Raw genomic sequence first — 21,642 nt, forward strand, 5'->3', positions numbered from 1 at the left:
TACTTGAGTAAAAGTCAAAGTATTCCACATTCCTTATATTAAGCAAAGCAGACGGCATGATTTTCTTGTTTAAAAATGTTATGGATAGCCAGGGGCACACCAACACTGACATCATTTACAAACGAAGTGTTTGTTTAGTGAGTCCGCCAGATCAGAGGGAGTAGGGATGAATAGGGACGTTCTCTTGATTAGTGCGTGTATTTGACCATTTTCCTGTCCTAAGCTTTCTAAATGTAACATACTTTTGATTGAGGGAAAATGTATGGAGTAAAAAGTACATTATTTTCATTAGGAATGTAGTTGAGTAAAAGATCTCAAAAGTACAAATACCCCCAAAAAAACATCTTAAGTAGTACTTTAAAGTATTTTTACTTTACACCACTGTAAAAACATTAATATATTTCTTAATTGCTTATGTCTTCACACCGAGTTAATTTTTAGTAGAAGTACCTTTTTGCAGGATTTTAGAGCTGTGAATCTTTTTGAATAATAATATACCAAGTTTTCACAACTCTTAGTTTGTTTTTGTTCAAATTGCTCAAGCTCAGTAAATTTGGTTGGGAATCATTGATGGACAGTAATATTCAAACTTTGGCTCTGATTTGAGACGAGACCACTCAGGAACATTCAGCACCTCTTGGAAAGCCATTCTGGCATTCAAATGTGTGTAATTGTTTCGATGAAAAATAAAACTCTCCCAGGGTTAGGTTTTCAGAAGTCTGAGGGCTTTTCCTTTTTACATGTGCTTTACTCCTTTCATATTGATTTTTACAAACTCCCCAGTCCCTACCCATAACATGATGCTGCCACCACAATACTTGAAAATTCTGAGGGTTTCACTCTGTTGTATTGGTTTTTAATTTAGGCCAAAAAGTTAATAAAATCATATCAAACTGTATTCATCACATGCGCCAAATACAACCGGTGTAGTAGACCTTACCGTGACATGTTTACTTACAAGCCCTTAACTTTATTTATTGAACTGCATTGTTGGTTAAGAAAATATTTACTAAATAAACTACAGTAAAAAAACAAAAAATAAGTAACACAATAACGAGGCTATATACAGGGGGTACTGGTTTGTCAAGGTCATTGGTACATGTAGGTAGGGGTAAAGTGACTGCATAGATAATAAACAGTGAGTAGCAGCAGTGTAAAAACAAATAGGTGGGTGTCAATGTAAATTGTTGGGTGGCCATTTGATTAATAGTTCAGCAGTCTTATGACTTGGAGATAGAAGCTGTTAAGGAGCCTTTTGGTCCAAGACTTGGCACTCCTGTACCGCTTGCCGTGCGGTAGCAGAGAGAACAGTCTATGACGTGGGTGACTGGAGTCTTTTTACAATTTTTTTGGTCCTTCCTCTGATACTGGCTGATATAGAGGTCCTGGGTGGCAGGGAGCTCGGCCCCAGTGATGTACTGGGCCACACGCACTGCCCTCTGTAGTGCCTTGCAGTAGATGCCAAGCAGTTGCCATACCAAGCGGTGATGTAGCCAGTCAAGATGCTCTCGATGCTGCTGTAGAACTTTAGGAGATTCTTAGGGCCAATGCCATATCTTTTCAGCCACCTGAGGGGGAAGAGTCATTGTTGTGCCCTCTTCACAACTGTGTTGGTGTGTTTGGACAATGATAGGTCCATAGTGATGTGGACACCGAATCTACTTGAACTTGAATCTATCGACCCGCTCCACTACAGCCCTGTCTATGTGAATGGGGGAGTGCTCAGCTCTCCTTTTCCTGTAGTCTACGATCAGCTCTTTTGTCTTGCTGATGTTGAGGGAGAGGTGGTTGTCCTGCACCACTGCCAGGTCTCTGACCTCCCTAATAGGCTCTCATCGGTGATCAGGCCTACCACCATCATGTTGTCGGCAAACTTTATGTTGGAGTCATGCGCAGTCGTGGGTGAACAGGGAGCACAGGAGGGGACTAAGCATACTCCTCTGAGGGGCCCCTATCTTGAGGGTCAGCATGGTGGATGTGTTCCTTACCCTCACCACCTGGGGGAGGCCAATCAGGAAGTCCAAAATCCAGTTGGAGGGAGGTGTTTAATCCCAGGGTCCTTAGTTTAGTGATGAACTTGGAGAGCACTATGGTGTTGAACGCTGAGCTGTAGTCAATGAACAGCCTTCTCACGTGTTCCTTTTGTCCAGGCGGGAAAGGGCAGTGTGGCGTGCAATAGAGATTGCATCATCTTTTGGGGTGATATGTGAATTTGAGTGTGTCCAGGGTTTCTGGGATAATTGTGTTAATGTGAGCCATGACCAGCCTTCCAAAGCATTTCATGGCTACAGATGAGAGCTACGGGGCGAATGTCATTTAGGCAGGTTACCTTGTGTTCTTGGACATAGGGTGGTCTGCTTGAAACATTGTAGGTATTACAGACTGGGTCAGAGAGAGGTTGAGAATGTCAGGTAAGACACTTTCCAGCTGGTCAGCGCATGCTCTGAGTACGCATCCTGGTAACCCATCCGGCCCTGCGGCCTTGTGAATGTTGACCTCTTTAAAGGTCTTACTAATTAATATTGGCTATGAAGAGCGTGATCACACAGACGCAGGATTTTCTTATAAGCGTCCAGATCAGTGTCCTGCTCCTTGAAAGCGGCAGCTCTAGCCTTTAGCTCAGTGCGGATGTTGTCTGTAATCCCTGGCTTCTGGTTGGGATATGTACGGTCACTGTGGGGACGTCGTCGTCAATGCACTTATTATTGAAGCCGGTGACTGATGTGGTAAACTAAATGCCGTCGTATGAATCTCGGAAAATACACTATATATACAAAAGTATGTCGATTCAACTTTTCAGCCACACCTGTTGCTGACAGGTGTATAGAATCGAGCACACGCCCATTCAGTCTCAATAGACAAATAGAATGGCCTTACTGAAGAGCTCCGGGACTTTCAACGTGGCACTGCCATGGGATGCCATCATTCCAACAAGTCAATTCGCCAAATGTCTGCCCTGCCAGAGCTGCCACGGTCAACTGTAAGTGCTGTTATTGTGAAGTGGAAACATCTTGGAGCAATCGGCTCAGCCACGAAGTGGATATATGTTGCCGTAGGAGTTGTGCAAGGTTGGTAGAATCTTATTCAGAGCAGTAATGTCTGCTTAATGCGACTCCCCATCCCGGATCCGGGAGTGTAATCATCACCTGACACTAATTAGCATAACGCAACAGACATAAATATTCCTATTCATGAAAATCACAAATGAAATATATTGAGACACAGCTTAGCCTTTTGTTAATCACCCTGTCATCTCAGATTTTCAAAATATGCTTTACAGCCAAAGCTAGACAAGCATTTGTAAGTTTATCGATAGCCTAGCATAGCATTATGCCTTGCTAGCAGCAGGCAACCTTGTCACAAATCAGAAAAGCAATCAAATTAAATAGTTTACCTTTGAGCTTCGGATGTTTTCACTCACGAGACTCCCAGGTAGACAGCCAAAGTTCATTTTTTCCCCAAAATATTACTTTTATAGGCGAAATTCCTCCGTTTGTTCTTCACGTTTGGCTGAGAAATCGCCTGGAAATTGCAGTCACGAAAATGGCGAAAAATATTCCAAATTAGCTCCATAATATCGACAGAAACATGGCAAACGTTGTTTAGAATCCATCCTCAAGGTGTTTTTCTAATATCTATTCGATAATATATCCGTCGGGACAATTTGTTTTTCAGTAGGACCAATTGGAGTAATGGCTACCTCTGTATTTTACGTGAGTGTCACCCTGGGAGCCATCGTGACCACTTACACAATGTAGCCGCCTACGGCTATTCTTCAACATAAATGCGTAAAACTACGTCACAATGTTGTAGACACCTTGGGGAATACGTAGAAAGCGTAAGCTCATTGATAGGATATTCACAGCTCAATAGGGACTCATTGGAACGCAGCGCTTTCAAAATATGGGGCACTTCCGGATTGGATTTTTCTCAGGCTTTCGCCTGCAACATCAGTTCTGTTATACTCACAGACGATATCTTTACAGTTTCGAAAAAGTTAGTGTTTTCTATCCAAAGCTGTCAATTATATGCATATTCTAGCATCTTGTCCTGACAAAATATCCAGTTTTAAAACGGGAAAGTTTTTTTCCCAAAAATGAAAATACTGCCCCGAGAGTCGCAACGGGTTAAGATGCTTCCACCAAGTATTAACACCGGAGTGTGAAGACGTATATGCAAACAATACATGCTTCATTTGTATTTCTTAGTATTTTGGAAAATGTTCTGTCATTTTCCTTTCGCTTTGAAAATTTTGGTTGTGTAGATCAAGATGCAACTTTTTTTTTGTATCCCGTTATAGATTACATTTTAAACAAATGAAAAGACTATGCAAGGGGTGTGTGGACTTTTACTTATATATTTTTATTTATAAATATATATAATATATATATATTTATATATAAAAAATATATATATATTTATAAATATATATATTTATATATATTTATATATATATATTTATATTTATATATATTATATATATATATATATTTATATATAAAAAAATATATATTTATATATATATATATTATATATATATAAATATATATATATATATATATATAAATGTATATATAAATTATAAATATATATATATAAATATATATAAAATAAATATATAAATAAATATATATATATAAATATATATTTTTTTATATATATATAAATATATTTTTTATATATATATAATATATATAAATATTTTTATATATAAATAAATATATATATAAATATATTTTTTTATATATAAATATATATATATATAAATATATTTTTTTATATATAAATATATAAATTTTTATATATAAATATATATATATTTTTTTATATATAAATATATATATATATTTTTTTATATATAAATATATATTTATATATAAATATATATATATATTTATTTATATATATAAAAAAAATATATTTATATATATAAATATAAAAAAATATATATATTTATATATAAATATATATTATTTTTTTTTATATATTTATATATAAATATATATTAATATATTTCATTTATTGGCCTTTTTATGTTCTGTTTTCAGTGGTGTGGGTGTCTGGTCAGTGATTAACTGCAGGTAGAGCTGTCTTTATCCCCACTGTATGTCTGCCTGGTCTCAGAAAAGGCTTCCTTAAGCTGGCCCGTACGCCAGAATATGCTTGCATCATCCAGCTAGAGGTCAGGTTATAGCCTGGCTCTGACCAGCCAGCTGTGTGAATGTGTTGCGTGTTTGCCACTAAGTGCCTGCTCAGTGTTACACTACAATTCTTTATCTCAGTTTGTATATCTGCCAATCCTCACAAAGGCCCATTTAAGCCAGCACTGAGTTTAGTCCGGCCATACGCCCAGAAATACATATTTACTCCCAGAGCGCAGATTAGCAGATACTCTCAAGTCCCAGTGTAATTCTCTAGAACTCACTCCATATACACGCGCACAAGCATGCGCGCGCACGCACACACACACCAGCAGTAGGTTATAGCCAGTCCAGCTGTCCCAGAGGCACTGAGAGGAATGTGTGATCTCACTGCGCTGTCTGTCCTGCCAGGGATGAACCCACTGGACCACAGCCGGCCCATTGTCCAGACCGTTTCCCCTTTCACCAGGCGTTCATCAAATTACATGCACCATTGGCCGCCGCAATTCTAATTTAGCGTCTCTGACAATTAGACATGTGAAATGTCTGCCCGGCGTACTGTGAGTTTAGCTTCTGCCTAATTCAGAAATTGCCATACCAGCACTGCTTCCAACCAACTCGACATGCTCTGGTAAATGGACACAATTATTCAGTCTTTGTCTCATTAACTCTAACCACCCCTCCCGGGGTTATTTGGTACGTACCGTCTGAGGTGAGCGTGCCCTGCGGTGGCGGCGGGTTGAGTCCAAATGGAGAGGCGGTGGGGGAGTCCATGCGCGACCCCCGTGGGAATGCCCGGTTGTTGTGATCCCTCTGTATCTCGTTGGTGAAGCGGCTGTTGACGGGGATGTTCTCTGGGACCACCTGGACCAGCGGGGGGACCACCTGCATCTCACTGCGCCCCAGGGTCCGCAGACACTGCTCCTCCAACGCAGCAATCAGCACAGATTGGTTGTTCACCACCCCCGCCATCGCTGCAAAACGCCCTTCTAGCTCCTTGTGGCAGGAGAGAGAAGTTAACATAAAGACCAGAAGTGTCTTGATATATTTCTAACAGATATTTTAGCAACATTACATGTGCTATAGGCACATCTAAATATTGTCCCCAGCTATATTAAGTGAGTGCTGGCCTTCTAAAGTTCCATATTATAGCAGTGTTGTTCTGCTTCTAGCACACTCCTTCATTTGATTTCACCTCTACATGAAAGTAACATTAACCACGTTGCGTTTCAGTTCCACCTTGGCGTTCTAACCTTGTAGCGCGAGGCTAGCCTCAACATCTCTGAGGTGACGTTGAGAACCCGGTTCTCCAGCTGGGCCAGCTCCAGAGAGTTGTCTCTCTTCCTGATGATCTCGTGAAGCAGCTGCATGTAGAGCTGGGTCACCCTGGAGTTCATGTTCCTGCTCTCCTTCCTGAGCAGCTTCATCTCGTTCACCATGTTGCCGTCCACATCCACCACCAGCTGCAGGGTCTCAATCTCCCGTCTCTGCTTGAACAGCACCTCTCTTACGTCAGCTATGTCCATCCGTGTCACACGCTCCTTGTCCGGCTCGGGGCCCGTTGCACTGGCACAGATGGGGCCTGATGATGGGCATTAAATTAATTTGAAGTCACGTGACAAGATGTAAAATAGACGTCTTCACAGAAGACTAAACACTGACCTGTGATCTTCTGCTGGGGAATCAGAAAGGTGTAGGAGCACTTCTTGATGTCTTCTGTGGGAGTTCGTTTGGCCCTGAGCAGGGGATATTCCTTGGTTTCTCTAGCCTGTCTGGAGCCCCTGCACTGGCTCTGCTCCAAGAAAGAGAGGCAGAGCAGGGCACACAGGCTCCACGACACTCCCTGCCTCACCCCCACCACACCCTGCATAGTGTACTTCTACTGGCTGTCTGGATGACTCCTGGACTTCCTCTGGGCTTCTCTGCAATTGATGAAGGAACATGAGTTGGTGTGAAGTAATGGCTTACTGTTCCCAACAATGAACAATTAGATTGTTGACAACAAAGTACCAGGAGTGCTGGTCATGTATATTTTATCCCTAAAAAGGGAAAATAGTTTGGCAGCAGCATCATTCATAACAACAAAGCAGGATGTGAAGACTACACGTAGCTTGCACACACACGGTTGGAATTCAACAAATGTTTACAGCTAATTACTAGCAGACATTCCCTCAGTCAGAAGTAATAGTCAGGCTTGCCAACGGTGGACATTTACAGTATACAACTTAAACACCAGGTTGGGGTAGACGTTATGTGAATGCCCTGGCAGAAATGGTCAATGATCGTCAATGATCCCTAAGGCAGTCGATTAGTCATGCGGCAGAATGATTCCCAATAAGATGTTTTAGCACTAAAGCCAGAAATTTAATCCAGAACAATACTCTGACAAACAGGGTTTGTGTAATGATCTAAAACCAAGCAGTAGGAGGGCTAGCTGGTCTCACAGGGAGCTGGGGAACAAATTGCTGTTCAGTCATTCTGCAAGAGGAGGTCTGGATGTCTGTTCTCTGTCAGAGCTGTTTCCTAAACACCCAGACTGCTGAGTCCCCTGGCCTTCCCTGGTGCTGCAGGGCTCTGAGACATACTTCCTCTCCCTGCAGATGGGGCTGTGTTAACAGGATAGTTCTTTGAGCGAGGAGAGCTCTGGCTGGCTTCTCCCTCCCGGACTGACCCCAACTCTCCACCCCGCCCCACTACCCCCCTCTTAACCCCTGGCTGTACATCCTAAGCCTGTTCTGGCTCCTCCTGCCAGACAGGTTTTGTAAACACGCACCACGAGGCTCTAGACACGAACACACACACATACACACACACACAAAACACCCAGACACACTCGCACACACAGACCGTGGCACCACAAGGCTCCAGACACCAAAGCTCACAGGTATGTTAAGTAGAAAATGTAATTTACCTCTGGTGTCTGATGCCCCCAGCCCTGCCCACCACTCTGCCCTAGTTCCCTGGCCCTGCTCAGAATCCTATATCCTCTCTCTGACCCCCATTGTGGTTTCTGTCTCTCTGCTGGTGTTTGATTCTCATCAACACCTCTCAAACACACAACTCCATTTTACACTCTGAGTTTGGCCTATGTAAGTCCACACAACACCCCCACCCTGAAACTGGGGCTCTGTGTGGCTCCTGTATGATGCTGTTGTGGATCGTCAGAGGAGTCAAATCTGTCACTTAGATCAGTAGTGTGGAATAGAGGTCGACCGATTAATCGAAATGGCCAATTTTAATTAGGGCCGATTTCAAGTTTCCATAACAATCGGAAATCTGTATTTTTGGTCACCGACTTGGCAGATTTTTTTATTTTTTAACCTTTATTTAACTAGGCAAGTCAGTTAAGAACACATTCTTATTTTCAATGACGGCCTAGGAACAGTGGGTTAACTGCCTGTTCAGGGGCAGAATGACAGATTTTTACCTTGTCAGCTCCGGGATTCAATCTTGCAACCTTACAGTTAACTACTCCAACGCTCTAACCACCTGCCTCTCATTGCACTCCACGAGGAGCCTGCCAGGTACGCGAATGCAGTAAGAAGCCAAGGTAAGTTTCTAGCTAGCATTAAACTTATCGTATAAAAAACAATCATAATCACTAGTTAATTACACATGGTTGATGATATTACTAGTTTATCTAGCATGTCCTGCGTTGCATATAATCAATGCAACGCAGGGTGATGATTTAACAAAAGCGCATTTGTGAAAAAGCACAATCGTTGCACGACTGTAACCATAAACCTAACCATAAACACCAATTCCTTTCTTAAACTCAATACAGAGAAGTATATATTTTTAAACCTGCATATTTAGCTAAAATAAATCCAGGTTAGCAGGCAATATTAAACAGGTGAAATTGTGGCACTTCTCTTGCGTTCATTGCACGCACAGTCAGGGTATATACACAACAGTTTGGGCAGCCTGGCTCATTGTGAACTAATTTGTCAGAATTTTACATAATTATGAAATAACATTGAAGGTTGTGCAATGTAACAGCAATATTTAGACTTATGGATGCCATCCGTTAGATAAAATACGGAACGGTTCTGTATTTCACTGAAAGATTAAACGTTTTGTTTTCGAAATGATAGTTTCCGGATTCGACCATATTAATGACCAAAGGCTCGTATTTCTGTGTTATTATGTTATAATTAAGTCTATGATTTGATAGAGCAGTCTGACTGAGCGATGGTAGGCACCAGCAAGGTCGTAAGCATTCATTCAAACAGCACTTTCGTGCGTTTTGCCAGCAGCTCTTCCCTGTGCTTCAAGCATTGCGCTGTTTATGACTTCAAGCCTATCATCTCCCGAGATTAGGCTGGTGTAACCGATGTGAAATGGCTAGCTAGTTAGCGGGGTGCGCGCTAATAGCGTTTCAATCGTCACTCGCTCTGAGACTTGGAGTAGTTGTTCCCCTTGCTCTGCAAAGGCCGCGGCTTTTGTGGAGCGATGGGTAACGCTGCTTCGAGGGTGGCTGTTGTCGTTGTGTTCCTGGTTCGAGCCCAGGTAGGAGCGAGGAGAGGGACGGAAGCTATACTGTTACACTGGCAATACTAAAGTACCTATTAGAACATCCAATTGTCAAAGGTATATGAAATACAAATGGTATAGAGAGAAATAGTCCTATAAATACTATAACTACAACCTAAAACCTCGTACCTGGGAATATTGAAGACTCATGTTAAAAGGAACCACCAGCTTTCATATGTTCTCATGTTCTGAGGAAGGAACTTAAACGTTAGCTTTCTTACATGACACACATTGCACTTTTACTTTCTTCTCCAACACTTTGTTTTTGCATTATTTAAACCAAATTGAACATGTTTCGTTATTTATTTTTATTGATTTATTATATTAAGTTAAAATAAGTGTTCATTCGGGATTGTTGTAATTGTCATTATTACAATTATTATTCAAAATAAAACAAATCGGACGATTTTAATCGGCATCGCCTTTTTTGAGTCCTCCAATAATCGGTATCGGCGTTGAAAAATCATAATCGGTCGACCTCTAGTGTGGATACTGTGAAAGGGAGCCTGTTTATGTCAGTGTATGTTAGGGAGCTGAGCCAGTACTGTGTGAGAAGTGTCTGCGTAGAGTGCTTTTCTTTATTTCACTGGCTGTGTGTTAGTCCAACTGCAGATTCCACTGACAGCGTAACCAGGTTCTGTATCCTGTATACTCACTGCCCTGTTAATGGCTTTAGCATCTTCAAGCTCTCCCCCCACACACACACACACACACACACACACGGAAGGGATCACTGCCATTACCTCACTTTCCAGCCAAGGTGCAAAAATTTAAGGAGCAAACTGAAGGAAAGAGGAGGTTCAGCAAAATGTGAAGGACAATGGAACTCTTTCAAAAAAAGCTTATTTATTGCTGAAGGTAGCACACCAGGGTTGGGGTCAGTTCCAATGAAATTCCAGGAAATTCAGAGATTTTGAAAAATATAGAATTACAAATTTTCTTCATTAGCTGGTTTTCCATCCAATTGGTGACATTTTATACATACATACATACATACATACATACATACATACATACATACATACATACATACATACATACATACATACATACATACATACATACATACATACATACATACATACTACCGTTCAAAAGTTTGGGTTCACTTAGAAACGCCTCAAGTCCTCAACTGGCAGCGTCATTAAATAGTACCTGCAAAACACCAACCTCAACGTCAACAGTGAAGAGGCGACTCAGGCATGCTGGCCTTCTAGGCAGAGTTGCAAAGGGTACTATTTAATGAAGCTGCCAGTTGAGGACTTGTGAGGCGTCGTTTTCTCAAACTAGACATTCTAATGTACTTGTCCTCTTGCTCAGTTGTGCACCCGGGCCTCCCACTACTCTTTCTATTCTGAGCCAGTTTGCGCTGTTCTGTGAAGGGAGTAGTACACAGCGTTGTACGAGATCTTCAGTTTCTTGGCAATTTCTCACATGGAATAGCCTTCATTTCTCAGAACATGAATAGACTGACGAGTTTCAGAAGAAAGTTTGTTGTTTCTGGCTATTTTGACCCTGTAATCGAACCCACAAATGCTGATGCTCCGGATACTCAACTAGTCTAAAGAAGGACAGTTTTACTGCTTCTTTAATCAGGACAACAGTTTTCAGCTGTGCTAACATAATAGCAAAAGTGTTTTCCAATGATCAATTAGCCTTTTAAAATTATAAACTTGAATTAGCTATTGGAACACAGGAGTGATGGTTACTGATAATGGGCCTCTGTACGCCTATGTAGACATTCCATAAAAAAATCTGCCGTTTCCAGCTATTCACAACATCAACAATGTCTACACTGTATTTCTGATCAATTTTATGTTATTTTAATCGACAAAAAACGTGCGCTTCTTTCAAAAACAAAGAAATTAAGTGACCCCAAACTTTTGGACGGTAGTGCATATTCTAAAATCCGCATAAAGACAATGTGCGTATTCCCAGCAGAGATGTTTCCATCAAATTGACTTGTTGCAGATGAATGGCTGTATATGATGATGTACAGTAGTGCACATAATACCCTTTTCAGATTAAATTCCCAGGTACCGAATAAAAAATACAAGTTAAATGGGTTTCAATCACATTTTCAACTCCTCTCTGCGTGCTGTTGGCTAGAGCGCACGTGTAGCTTACATCCCTCAAACTCAACTCTGGACCTCGAAGTCAGTTCCACTGCTTGTTTTCATTGTTCCCCTCTAATCAGGGACTGATTTGGACCTGGCACACCAGGCGGGTTCAATGAATTATGAGCTGGAACAGAAAACCAGCAGGCTCTGGACCTGTTGAGTACCCCTGGCCTACATGATGAGAATATTATTTATTATTATTATTATTATTATAGACAAAATAGTGAGATTATTTGTAATTGTCAAACTGCAGCCAAGCATTGATTATCATGTCAACAGAAAAATATCCTTGATATTTATTGAAAGGAGCATCAAGCTCATCACCTTGAATTTCACAGGGTGGTGAAAGTGCATCATTCATATCTGTAGCCTGTTAAACTGCATGCTTTCTCGACTAGTCGTAGTGGGAGGACCACAGGTCATCGTGTGACTTCAAGTTTACTTCAATATGATGATGATTATATCTATTTGCGCATAAAACGTTTACACTGACATTTCTCGCATGATTCATTTTACAGACACAAAAAGATCCCACCTTGTCTAGTATGTTTTGTTTACATTTGGAAAGTTTTCATCAGGCCTGTGATTTTTCTTTATCCGACATGTACTTTACTCACATAAAAAGGTTGGATGAAAAGCATACACACACACACACACATCACTCTCTCAAGGCAGCTATACTGATCAAAAATATAAACGCAACACGTGAAGTGTTGGTCCCGTGTTTCATTTGACTAATTTTGTTATGTGAAATATAACTCAATAAAATCTTTGAAATTGTTGCATGTTGCGTTTTTATATTTTTGGTCCGTGTAGTTTTGCAGCTCCTTCATCCATGCCCATATTGCGCCATTATCAGGCTCCCTCTGAGAGACACTGCAGGGGCAGAGGCGTCTGGAATGTGACAGGTAGTATTATAGGACGGACTCACTCGCAATCCTCATCTCGATTTTCTGTTCTCTCTTTCTCACATGCACGTTTCTCTCTCTCTCTCATCCACCATGCTTGCACTCTTGCGCTCTCTCCCCTGAGTGTCACTGTTTTTTTACTCTCTTCATCTGTCTCTCCCCCTATGCTTTAGGGTCATTTTTTTCCCCCTCTGTGGTGGTTCTAAGAACTAGAACACCAGAGGAAAGACATTCCAGGTTGTGAGAGAGAGAGGAGTTTTACTGTACCTTTTTTAACTCCATACAAACCAATACACTACCTGTCATTGTCCACTGTCATTACATTCTGTCTCTCCCACTCTCTGTCTGTACACTAAGTAAAGCACAACACAACAGTAGGTCTTCCAGACCAGACCTGTCAGTGGTCTGTACTCTGTGCCCTAACACCTAGTGAAGGCCTACAGGAAGTGCCTGTTTGTAGCAAGGGGCAGAATGTAAACAGAACCAGCTCTCTACTGAGTCAGCTGCAGACTACCTCCCAAATGGTACCTTATTGCCTATTTAGTGTCCTACTGTCAACAAGGGCTCTTGTCAAAAGAAGTGCACTATAGTGCATTTGGAAAGTATTCAGACCTCGAATTTTAACAAATTTTGTTACATCTTTATTCTAAAATGGATGGATGTTTTTTTCATTTCTTTCATCAATCTACACACAATAGCTCATAATGAAAATTCTCCCATTCTTCTCTACAGATCCCCTCAAGCTCTGTCAGGTTGGATGGGGAGCGTTGCCGCAGAGCTATTTTAAGGTCTCTCCAAAGTTGTCGTATCGGGTTCAAGTCCGGGCTCCGGCTGGGCAACTCAAGGACATTCAGAGACTTGTCCCGAAGCCACTCCTATGCTGTCTTGGCTGTGTGCTTAGTGTCGTTGTCCTATTGGAAGGTGAACCTTGACCCCAGTCTGAGGTCCTGATTGCTCTGGAGCAGGTTTTCATCAAGGATCTCTGGTTTCATCAGATAATCTTGTTTCTAATGGTCTGAGAGTCCTTTAGGTGCATTTTGCCAAATTTCAAGGGGGCTGTCATGGAAGCCATTCCCCAGTAAAAGGCCCTTCCCCCCCTGATTGCTCAGTTTGGTAGAGAGGCCAGCTCTAGGAAGAGTCTTGGTGGTCCCAAACCTTTTCCATTTAAGAATGATTGAGGCCACTGTGTTCTTGGGGACCTTCAATGCTGCAGAAATATTTTGGTACCCTTCCCAAGATCTGTGCCTCGACACAATCCTGTCTCGGAGATCTACGGACAATTCCTTCGACCTCATGGCTTGGTTTTTGCTCAGGCAAGCACTGTCAACTGTGGGACCTTATATAGACAGGTGTGTGCCTTTCCAAATCATGTCCAATCAATTGCATTTACCACAGGTGGACTCCAATCAAGTTGTAGAACCACCTCAAGGATGATCAATGGAAACAGGATGCACCTGAGCTCAATCTCAAGTCTCATAGCAAAGGGTCTGAATACTTATGTAAATAAGGTATTTCTGTTTTTTTATTTTTAATCAATTTGAAAAAAATTATAACCGGTTTCACTTTGTCATTATGAGGTATTGTGTGTAGGTTGATGAGGAAAAACATTGATTTAATCCATTTTAGAATAAGGCTGTAACTTACAAAATGTTTCTGAAAAGCTGAAGAGAAGTGTCTCTTTCAGTAAGACATCCAGGCCAGATTAAATCTCAGTCCAACCAGAGCCGATTAAACCAAATCAACTCCGACCTGCACAACACACCCAGAGCCGCATAGCTGACGAGGGAGGTAAATACAGACTGACTGTTAGATGGAGAGTTGGATCTGGAAGAAGTGGGACATTCACTACTCCTCTTCCTGGCTGTCTCCAGAACACTCCGCCCCAACAATCACCTACAGTATAGTATGGATGTAACACTGTTGTACCTCTCTTCTGACTTGCTCTCTCGCTGTCCCTTTTCTGTCCTCTCCTCCCTCTTTCTGGGTCAGTATTGAGGCTGTAGTAGATAATGGGTAGTGACAGAGGTGAGGGAAGATGGACAGACTTGGGAAAGCAGAAAACACAGCCAGTTAGAAATCTCAACCCTTTCTTTCCCTTTCTCCCCCTTCTCAACTAAATTTAATAAAAAGAGAAGTATTATTGGCTCAGGCACCACAGAGGATGGTTCGTGTATCCCCTAACAGATGTCGCAATGTCCAACCCCAGACAAAGGAAAACTAGCTTAGTGGTGTGTGTTGTAACTGTGCCAGTATGTTCTGGAACTGCCCTGCCTGTCTCCCTCTCCCAGCCTTACATGATGGAAACAGTGACCTCCATCAGTCTCTCTGGCTGCTCACCTTGCTAATGATTATTAATGGGCAGCTGACCTATGACTTTGGCCACAAACCTCTGCTTCTCTCTCAGCCATATACTCCCGCTCACTTACATACACATGAGCTGTTAATGGAGAAGTAACGGGACACGAGACACTCAACATCTCGCCCTTTCTCCTTGTTAGGGTATTACTGTATTAGGGCTGTCCCCATTTAGTCGACTGGTCAATTGTTTGGTGGATAGGCTGTTGGTCAACCAAGATTCTTTTAGTCCAGCAGTCGCAAATATTTTTTTATGGGACATGAGACGCATATCTAATGGTCCAAGAATAAGGGGAGTGTGGCTCCAGAATGTGCTCACTCGCCATTTTGTGCATATTCATTGAAGTTATGAAACAATGTGTGCATTGTTTGCTGTCTCAATTCCCCATTACCGGTAATGCCCATAATTTATCATCTCTAACGTTTGTTAGGTTAAAGTAATGTCTGTTTGCGGAACTCGCAACCCATGCTACGCTTGTGAGAAACAAGTTTTTTGGGGGGCTGTTCTGGCTACTGTCTGACAATCATGAATGAGAAGGATTGTGTTATCGCTGCTGCTATCAACCAGGGTTAAAGTTAACTAAATGTTAAAGTGGTAGAGACGTATTAGGGATGTGCACGGTTAGTCAAATATCCAAACTGATGTTCATATTTGAATACTTGTGTGTTCATTTAGCAAGAGCAAAAAAGTATAGAGGCCAATTTTAACCTGCTTTTTAACACTGGAAAGTATTTTTCAAAATTAGGTGGAGTGATAGTTCACTAATGAAATAAATACAAGACGGAATAAAATTACGCAATTAAAAGCTAGCGGAAGGAGTAGGCTACAACGAGCAACCAACCGGTAGGCTGTTTAATTGAATGTGGTTGGGGAGAATGCGCAGCATGTGACTTCAAAAGCCTAGCTAGCTTTATGAACTACAATCTGTTACGAACAGAGTGGACTAGGTTTTGTAGACTTTACCCTTTGTCAAAGTTTCAGAATATTGCGTTGTTTAGGTGTGCAAGGGCGAATTCAGAGTAGTCGTTCCCTAACGGAAATATGCAAATACGCCAATAGGATCTCGCTACCTCATGCATTGCTCTGCCCCCCTTGCTTGTTCTGCAAACTGATTTAATTTGCTCCCATTGGATACCACCGCCTGTCGTTTATGTTGGGTTAGTTATACACATCTTTTGTTATATGGGATGATAAAGAACACTGGCTGCTACAAGTTAGCTAGTCTTGGATGTAGCAGAGTTGCCTTGGGGGTCTCTCTCTCCGTCTGCTCGCTACAAACACTGCTCTATATAACTTCGTGCTGCAGCAATAGAGCGCCAGCCTCTCCCTCGCACATCAGTGCTCAGGTTATTAAAAACACACTATTTAATAACCACACGTATTTGGCAAAAATGAATAATACTATTTGAATAGTGCGATTTAAAAAAAAATATATATATATATACATTCCTAAGTCATATATAGAGATATAACATATAGTTGAAGTCGGAAGTTCACATGCACTTAGGTTGAAGTCATTAACTCATTTTCAACCACTCCCACAAATTTCGTGTTAACAAGCTATAGTTTTGGCAAGTCGGTTAGGACATCTACTTTGTGCACAAGTAATTTTTCCAACAATTGTTTACAGACAGATTATTTCACTTATAATTCACTGTATCACAATTCCAGTGGGTCAGACGTTTACATACACTAAGTTGACTACTTTTAAACATCTTGGAAAATTCCAGAAAATGATGTCATGGCTTTAGAAGCTTCTGATTAGTCTAATTTACATAATTTAAGTCAATTGGAGGAGTACCTGTGGATGTATTTCAAGGCCTACCTTCAAACTCAGTGCCTATTTGCTTGACATCATGGGGAATTCAAAAGAAATCAGCCAAGAACTCAGAAAAAAATTGTAGACCTCCACAAGTCTGGTTCATCCTTTGGAGTAATTTCCAAATGCCTGAAGGTACCACATTAATCTGTACAAACAATAGTACGCAAGTATAAACACCTTTGGACCACGCAGCCGTCATACTGCTCAGGAAGGAGACATGTTCTGTCTCCTAGAGATGAACGTACTTTGGTGTGAAAAGTGCAAATCAATCCCAGAACAACAGCAAAGGACCTTGTGAAGATGCTGGAGGAAACGGGTACAAAGTATCTATATCCACAGTAAAATGAGTCCTATATCGACATAACCTGAAAGGTCGCTCAGCAAGGAAGAATCCACTGCTCCAAAACCGCCATAAAATAGCCAGACTACGGTTTGCAACTGCACATGGACAAAGATTGTACTTTTTGGAGAAATGTCCTCTGGTCTGATGAAATAAAGAATAGAATTGTTTGGCCATAATGACCATCGTTATTCTTGGAGGAAAAAGGGGGAGGCTTGCAATCCGAAGAACACCATCCCAACTGTGAAGCACCAGGGGTGGCAGCATCATGTTGTGGGGGTGCTTTGCTGCAGGAGGGACTGGTGCACTTCACAAAATAGATGGCATCATGAGGAGGTAAATTATGTGGACATATTGAAGCAACATTTCAAGACATCAGTCAGGAAGTTAAAGCTTGGTCTCAAATGTGTCTTCCAAATGGACAATGACCCCAAGCATACTTCCAAAGTTGTGGCAAAATGGCTTAAGGACAACAAAGTCAAGGTATTGGAGTGGCCATCACAAATCCCTGACCTCAATCCTATAGACAATTTGTGGGCAGAACTGGAAAAGCGTGTGTGAGCAAGGATGCCTTTAAACCAAACTTAGTTATTACTCCAGCTCTGTCTGAAGGAATGGGCCAAAATTCACCCAACTTATTGTGGTAAGCTTGTGGAATGCTACCCGACACGTTTGACCCAAGTTAAAGGCAATGCTACCAAATACTAATTGAGTGTATGTACACTTCTGACCCACTGGGAATGTGATGAAAGAAATAAAAGCTGAAATAAAACTTTCTCTAAACTATTATTCTGACATTTCACATTCTTTAAAATAAAGTGGTGATCCTAACTGACCTAAGAGTGTGCAAAGCTGTCATCAAGGCAAAGGGTGTCTACTTTGAAGTATCTCAAATATGAAATATATTTTGATTTAACACTTTTATTTCATAGTTTTGATATCTTCACTATTATTCTACAGTATATACAATAGTAAAAATAAAAAACCTTAAATTAGGTGTGTCCAAACTTTTGACTAGTACTGTGTATATATATCTATAGATATATATATATAGATATAGATATGGCTGTATGGCCTCCGTCTTTCACCTTCATTTTGATTGAAGTCATCAGATTTGTGTACCTGTTATGCCCAGCTATGATTGATGGAGCAGGTTCCATCTATATGTCAGTGTTCTGTCTGATGGATAGCGGCACCAGGAAGAGAGGCCATATTTGGAAGCTATTCTATTAATATTTTTTTAGACTGCATTTCCCAGCGTGACATTTCCAGCTTCCAATGTCCCATCTGGCCTTCAGACTTTCCCAGTCTGCTTCTAAAACCCCCAAACACACAACACATCCATCTCCCGAAAGAACAGAGAGAGGAGGAGAGAATAGAGGGATCAGGGAGAGGATGCTTTAGCACAGTTGTAAAAGGTTTACTACAAACATGGCCCTGTCAGAACCCTACTGTTCACACACACACTTGTTCCCCCCCCTCCCCACAAAAAAGCAGTTCTCGCGATTGCTCGCTCTTGCTCCCTCTTCAGACACACACACACACACACACACACAAACGCTCCATTTGCTCTGTCTCTCACACGCACCCTCAACATGTTAGCAATTACTTGGAACAGTCAGAGAGAGCAAAGGATCAACATTCCAGGCAACCTCCACACGCTAGACACCATGTCATACTTACAACTAACTGATAGAGCCAGAGATTGAAGATGTGGAGGAAGGGAGAGAGGGCAGGATTTGGGGAAAGTGGGGTTATAGTGGTCACCTCTTTCTGAGTAGGGTGATTTAAGTCATGGTGTAAACTAGTGCTGGAGGAAATGATGAGAGAGCAAGACCAAAGGGTTTATGACGTGGAAGTCCATCTAAACCACAACTGTAATTGGTCCTGTAGGATGAAGAGGAAAACCGAGGGAAGGAGAGGAAGGCGTTTTAACAATATGGTTTTGGGTCTCTGGTTGGATCTCCCAAACCCAGAATGTCTTAAGAGATTGGAGTCAATGTTTTGGTTCTTCTAGTGTGTTATTTTTTTATTTCACCTTTATTTAACTAGGTAGGCTAGTTGAGAACAAGTTCTCATTTACAACTGCGACCTGGCCAAGATAAAGCACAGCAGTTCGACACAAACAACAACAGAGTTACACATGGAATAAACAAACATTCCGTCAATAATAAAGCATAAAAAATCTATATACAGTGAGTGCAAATAAGGTAAGATTAGGGAGGTAAGGCAATAAATAGGCCATGGTGGCGAAGTGTTTACACTATAGCAATTAGACACGGGAATGGTAGATGTGCAGAAGATGAATGTGCAAATAGAGATACTGGGGTGCAAAGGAGCAAAATAAATAAATAAATGCAGTATGGGGATGAGGTAGTTGGATGGGCTGTTTACAGATGGGCTATGTGCAGTGATCTGTGAGCTGCTCTGACAGCTGGTGCTTAAAGCTAGTGAGGGAGATATGGGTCTCCAGCTTCAGTGATTTTTGCAGTTCGTTCCAGTCATTGGCAGCAGAGAACTGGAAGGAAAGGTGGCCAAATGAGGAATTGGTGTGTGTGTGAGGACTGGAACCCTAGTTGAGTTTCAGTTTCAAATGTGGGAGTCTCAGCATAGTAGGGTGTGGCCCCACTCTGCCTTCACCCCACCCCAAAATCAATCACTATTTGTGTGTCATAAGCCCAAGGAAGTCTCACACACACAAAGTTCCCTCGTGGGATTCACCATGTTTGTGTCTACAAGGCTTCCCTTACTCTCTCCATCCCACACACACACAGTGTCCTTTGACTCTTGGTTTGTGTGTGCCTGTGTCTTGCGTCTCTTACTGTCTTTTCTCTCCCTCCTCTAACTCCTTTGTACCTTCTCTCTCCTTTCCTACCAGAGTAGTTTTGACTCCACACACTCAACTCCCCTGTTTGATTCTCCCTTAACATTTAACAGATCTTTGAATGAGCTCTTTTCGTCTGCTACAGTATATCAGCTTCCTCTCCTCAAGCATATGTTCTTTCCACTGGTGCAGGTAACTGATAGTTATGGAGTATTTTTATTGTAGTTAATAGTGTTTTAAAGTGGAGCTGACTGCGTTGCAGAACTACTTTGCAGATATGAAACAATCATATCTGTCAAAAATATAAAATTCCCAGTTTATAATTATATTGTTTAAAATTAAGTTCTATTTGACCGAAAATGCCTTGACGTACAGTGAAGCATTTTTGGCAGAATAGATGGATGCAGTTCAGTGCATGATTTAATATAATTCATCAATACATTTCTTGGTAGTCAAAAAATATTACTGTCAGGCTGTAAATCACAGCTGGCCTGGTACATTGTTTGCTGCCTGCACACATTCAGGATCAACTGTTCCAGTGACTCAATATTTTGAAACAAAAACAGACACCTGTAACTAAAGCTGGGAATGTCAATACAATCAAACTAGAAAGAGCAATGATCACAAATCAGTCATAACGGGGCTAATAGGCTAGCGCACGTGTCAAACACCGGGCCTGCCGGCATAAATGACTCGATAGCTAGCTGCTGGGGGGGGGATGTCATTGGAGGAGTGGGTGAGTTACCAACTTTTTCCCCTTGCCGTTTTGTAGGTGGCTACAGCTAGAGATTCTGTTGTCATTTTGGTTAGCAAGCAAGAAATGTGAATCACTTTGCTTGCTAATGCTGAACTTGAACAACTGTTATCCACAGTTGGCATATCTCAAATCAAAATCAAATCAACTTTTATTTGTCACATACACATGGTTAGCAGATGTTAATGCGAGTGTAGCGAATGCTTGTGCTTCTAGTTCTGACAATACAGTAATAACCAACAAGTAATCTAACTAACAGTTCCAAAACTACTGTCTTATACACACACAAGTGTAAGGGGATAAAGAATATGTACATAAAGATATATGAATGAGTGATGGTACAGAGCGGCATAGGCAAGATGCAGTAGATGGTATCGAGTACAGTATATACATATGAGATGAGTATGTAAACAAAGTGGCATAGTTAAAGTGGCTAGTGATACATGTATTACATAAAGATGCAGTAGATGATAGAGTACAGTATATACGTATACATATGAGATGAATAATGTAGGGTATGTAAACATTATATTAGGTAGCATTGTTTAAAGTGGCTAGTGATATATTTTACATCAATTCCCATTATTAAAGTGGCTGGAGTTGAGTCAGTGTGTTGGCAGCAGCAACTCAATGTTAGTGGTGGCTGTTTAATAGTCTGATGGCCTTGAGATAGAAGCTGTTTTTTAGTCTCTCGGTCCCAGCTTTGATGCACCTCTACTGACCTCGCCTTCTGGATGATAGCGGGGTGAACAGGCAGTGGCTCGGGTGGTTGTTGTCCTTGATGATCTGTATGGCCTTCCTGTAACATCGGGTGGTGTAGGTGTCCTGGAGGGCAGGTAGTTTG

The 21,642-nt window shown here is 41.4% G+C and overlaps 2 protein-coding genes across 6 annotated transcripts in view; one reads left to right on the forward strand and one right to left on the reverse strand.

Annotated features, from left to right (window-relative positions):
* ralgps2 (Ral GEF with PH domain and SH3 binding motif 2) overlaps window positions 1–21,642 on the forward strand; it is a 139,493-nt gene that overhangs the window by 88,565 nt on the left and 29,286 nt on the right. The gene's annotated exons all lie outside the window — the stretch shown is intronic.
* Window positions 1–21,642, reverse strand: part of LOC112251072 (angiopoietin-related protein 1) — a 45,228-nt gene that overhangs the window by 19,684 nt on the left and 3,902 nt on the right. The window contains exons 2-4 of the mRNA XM_024421749.2: window positions 6,804–7,063; window positions 6,395–6,723; window positions 5,846–6,137 (exon numbers count right to left, since the gene is read on the reverse strand). Of these exons, the coding sequence (XP_024277517.1) occupies window positions 5,846–6,137; window positions 6,395–6,723; window positions 6,804–7,011 (829 nt within the window). The 5' untranslated portion in view covers window positions 7,012–7,063. The remainder of the gene's footprint in view (window positions 1–5,845; window positions 6,138–6,394; window positions 6,724–6,803; window positions 7,064–21,642) is intronic.

This window comes from Oncorhynchus tshawytscha, linkage group LG05 (genome assembly GCF_018296145.1).
Source record: "Oncorhynchus tshawytscha isolate Ot180627B linkage group LG05, Otsh_v2.0, whole genome shotgun sequence".
Lineage (NCBI taxonomy): Eukaryota > Metazoa > Chordata > Actinopteri > Salmoniformes > Salmonidae > Oncorhynchus > Oncorhynchus tshawytscha.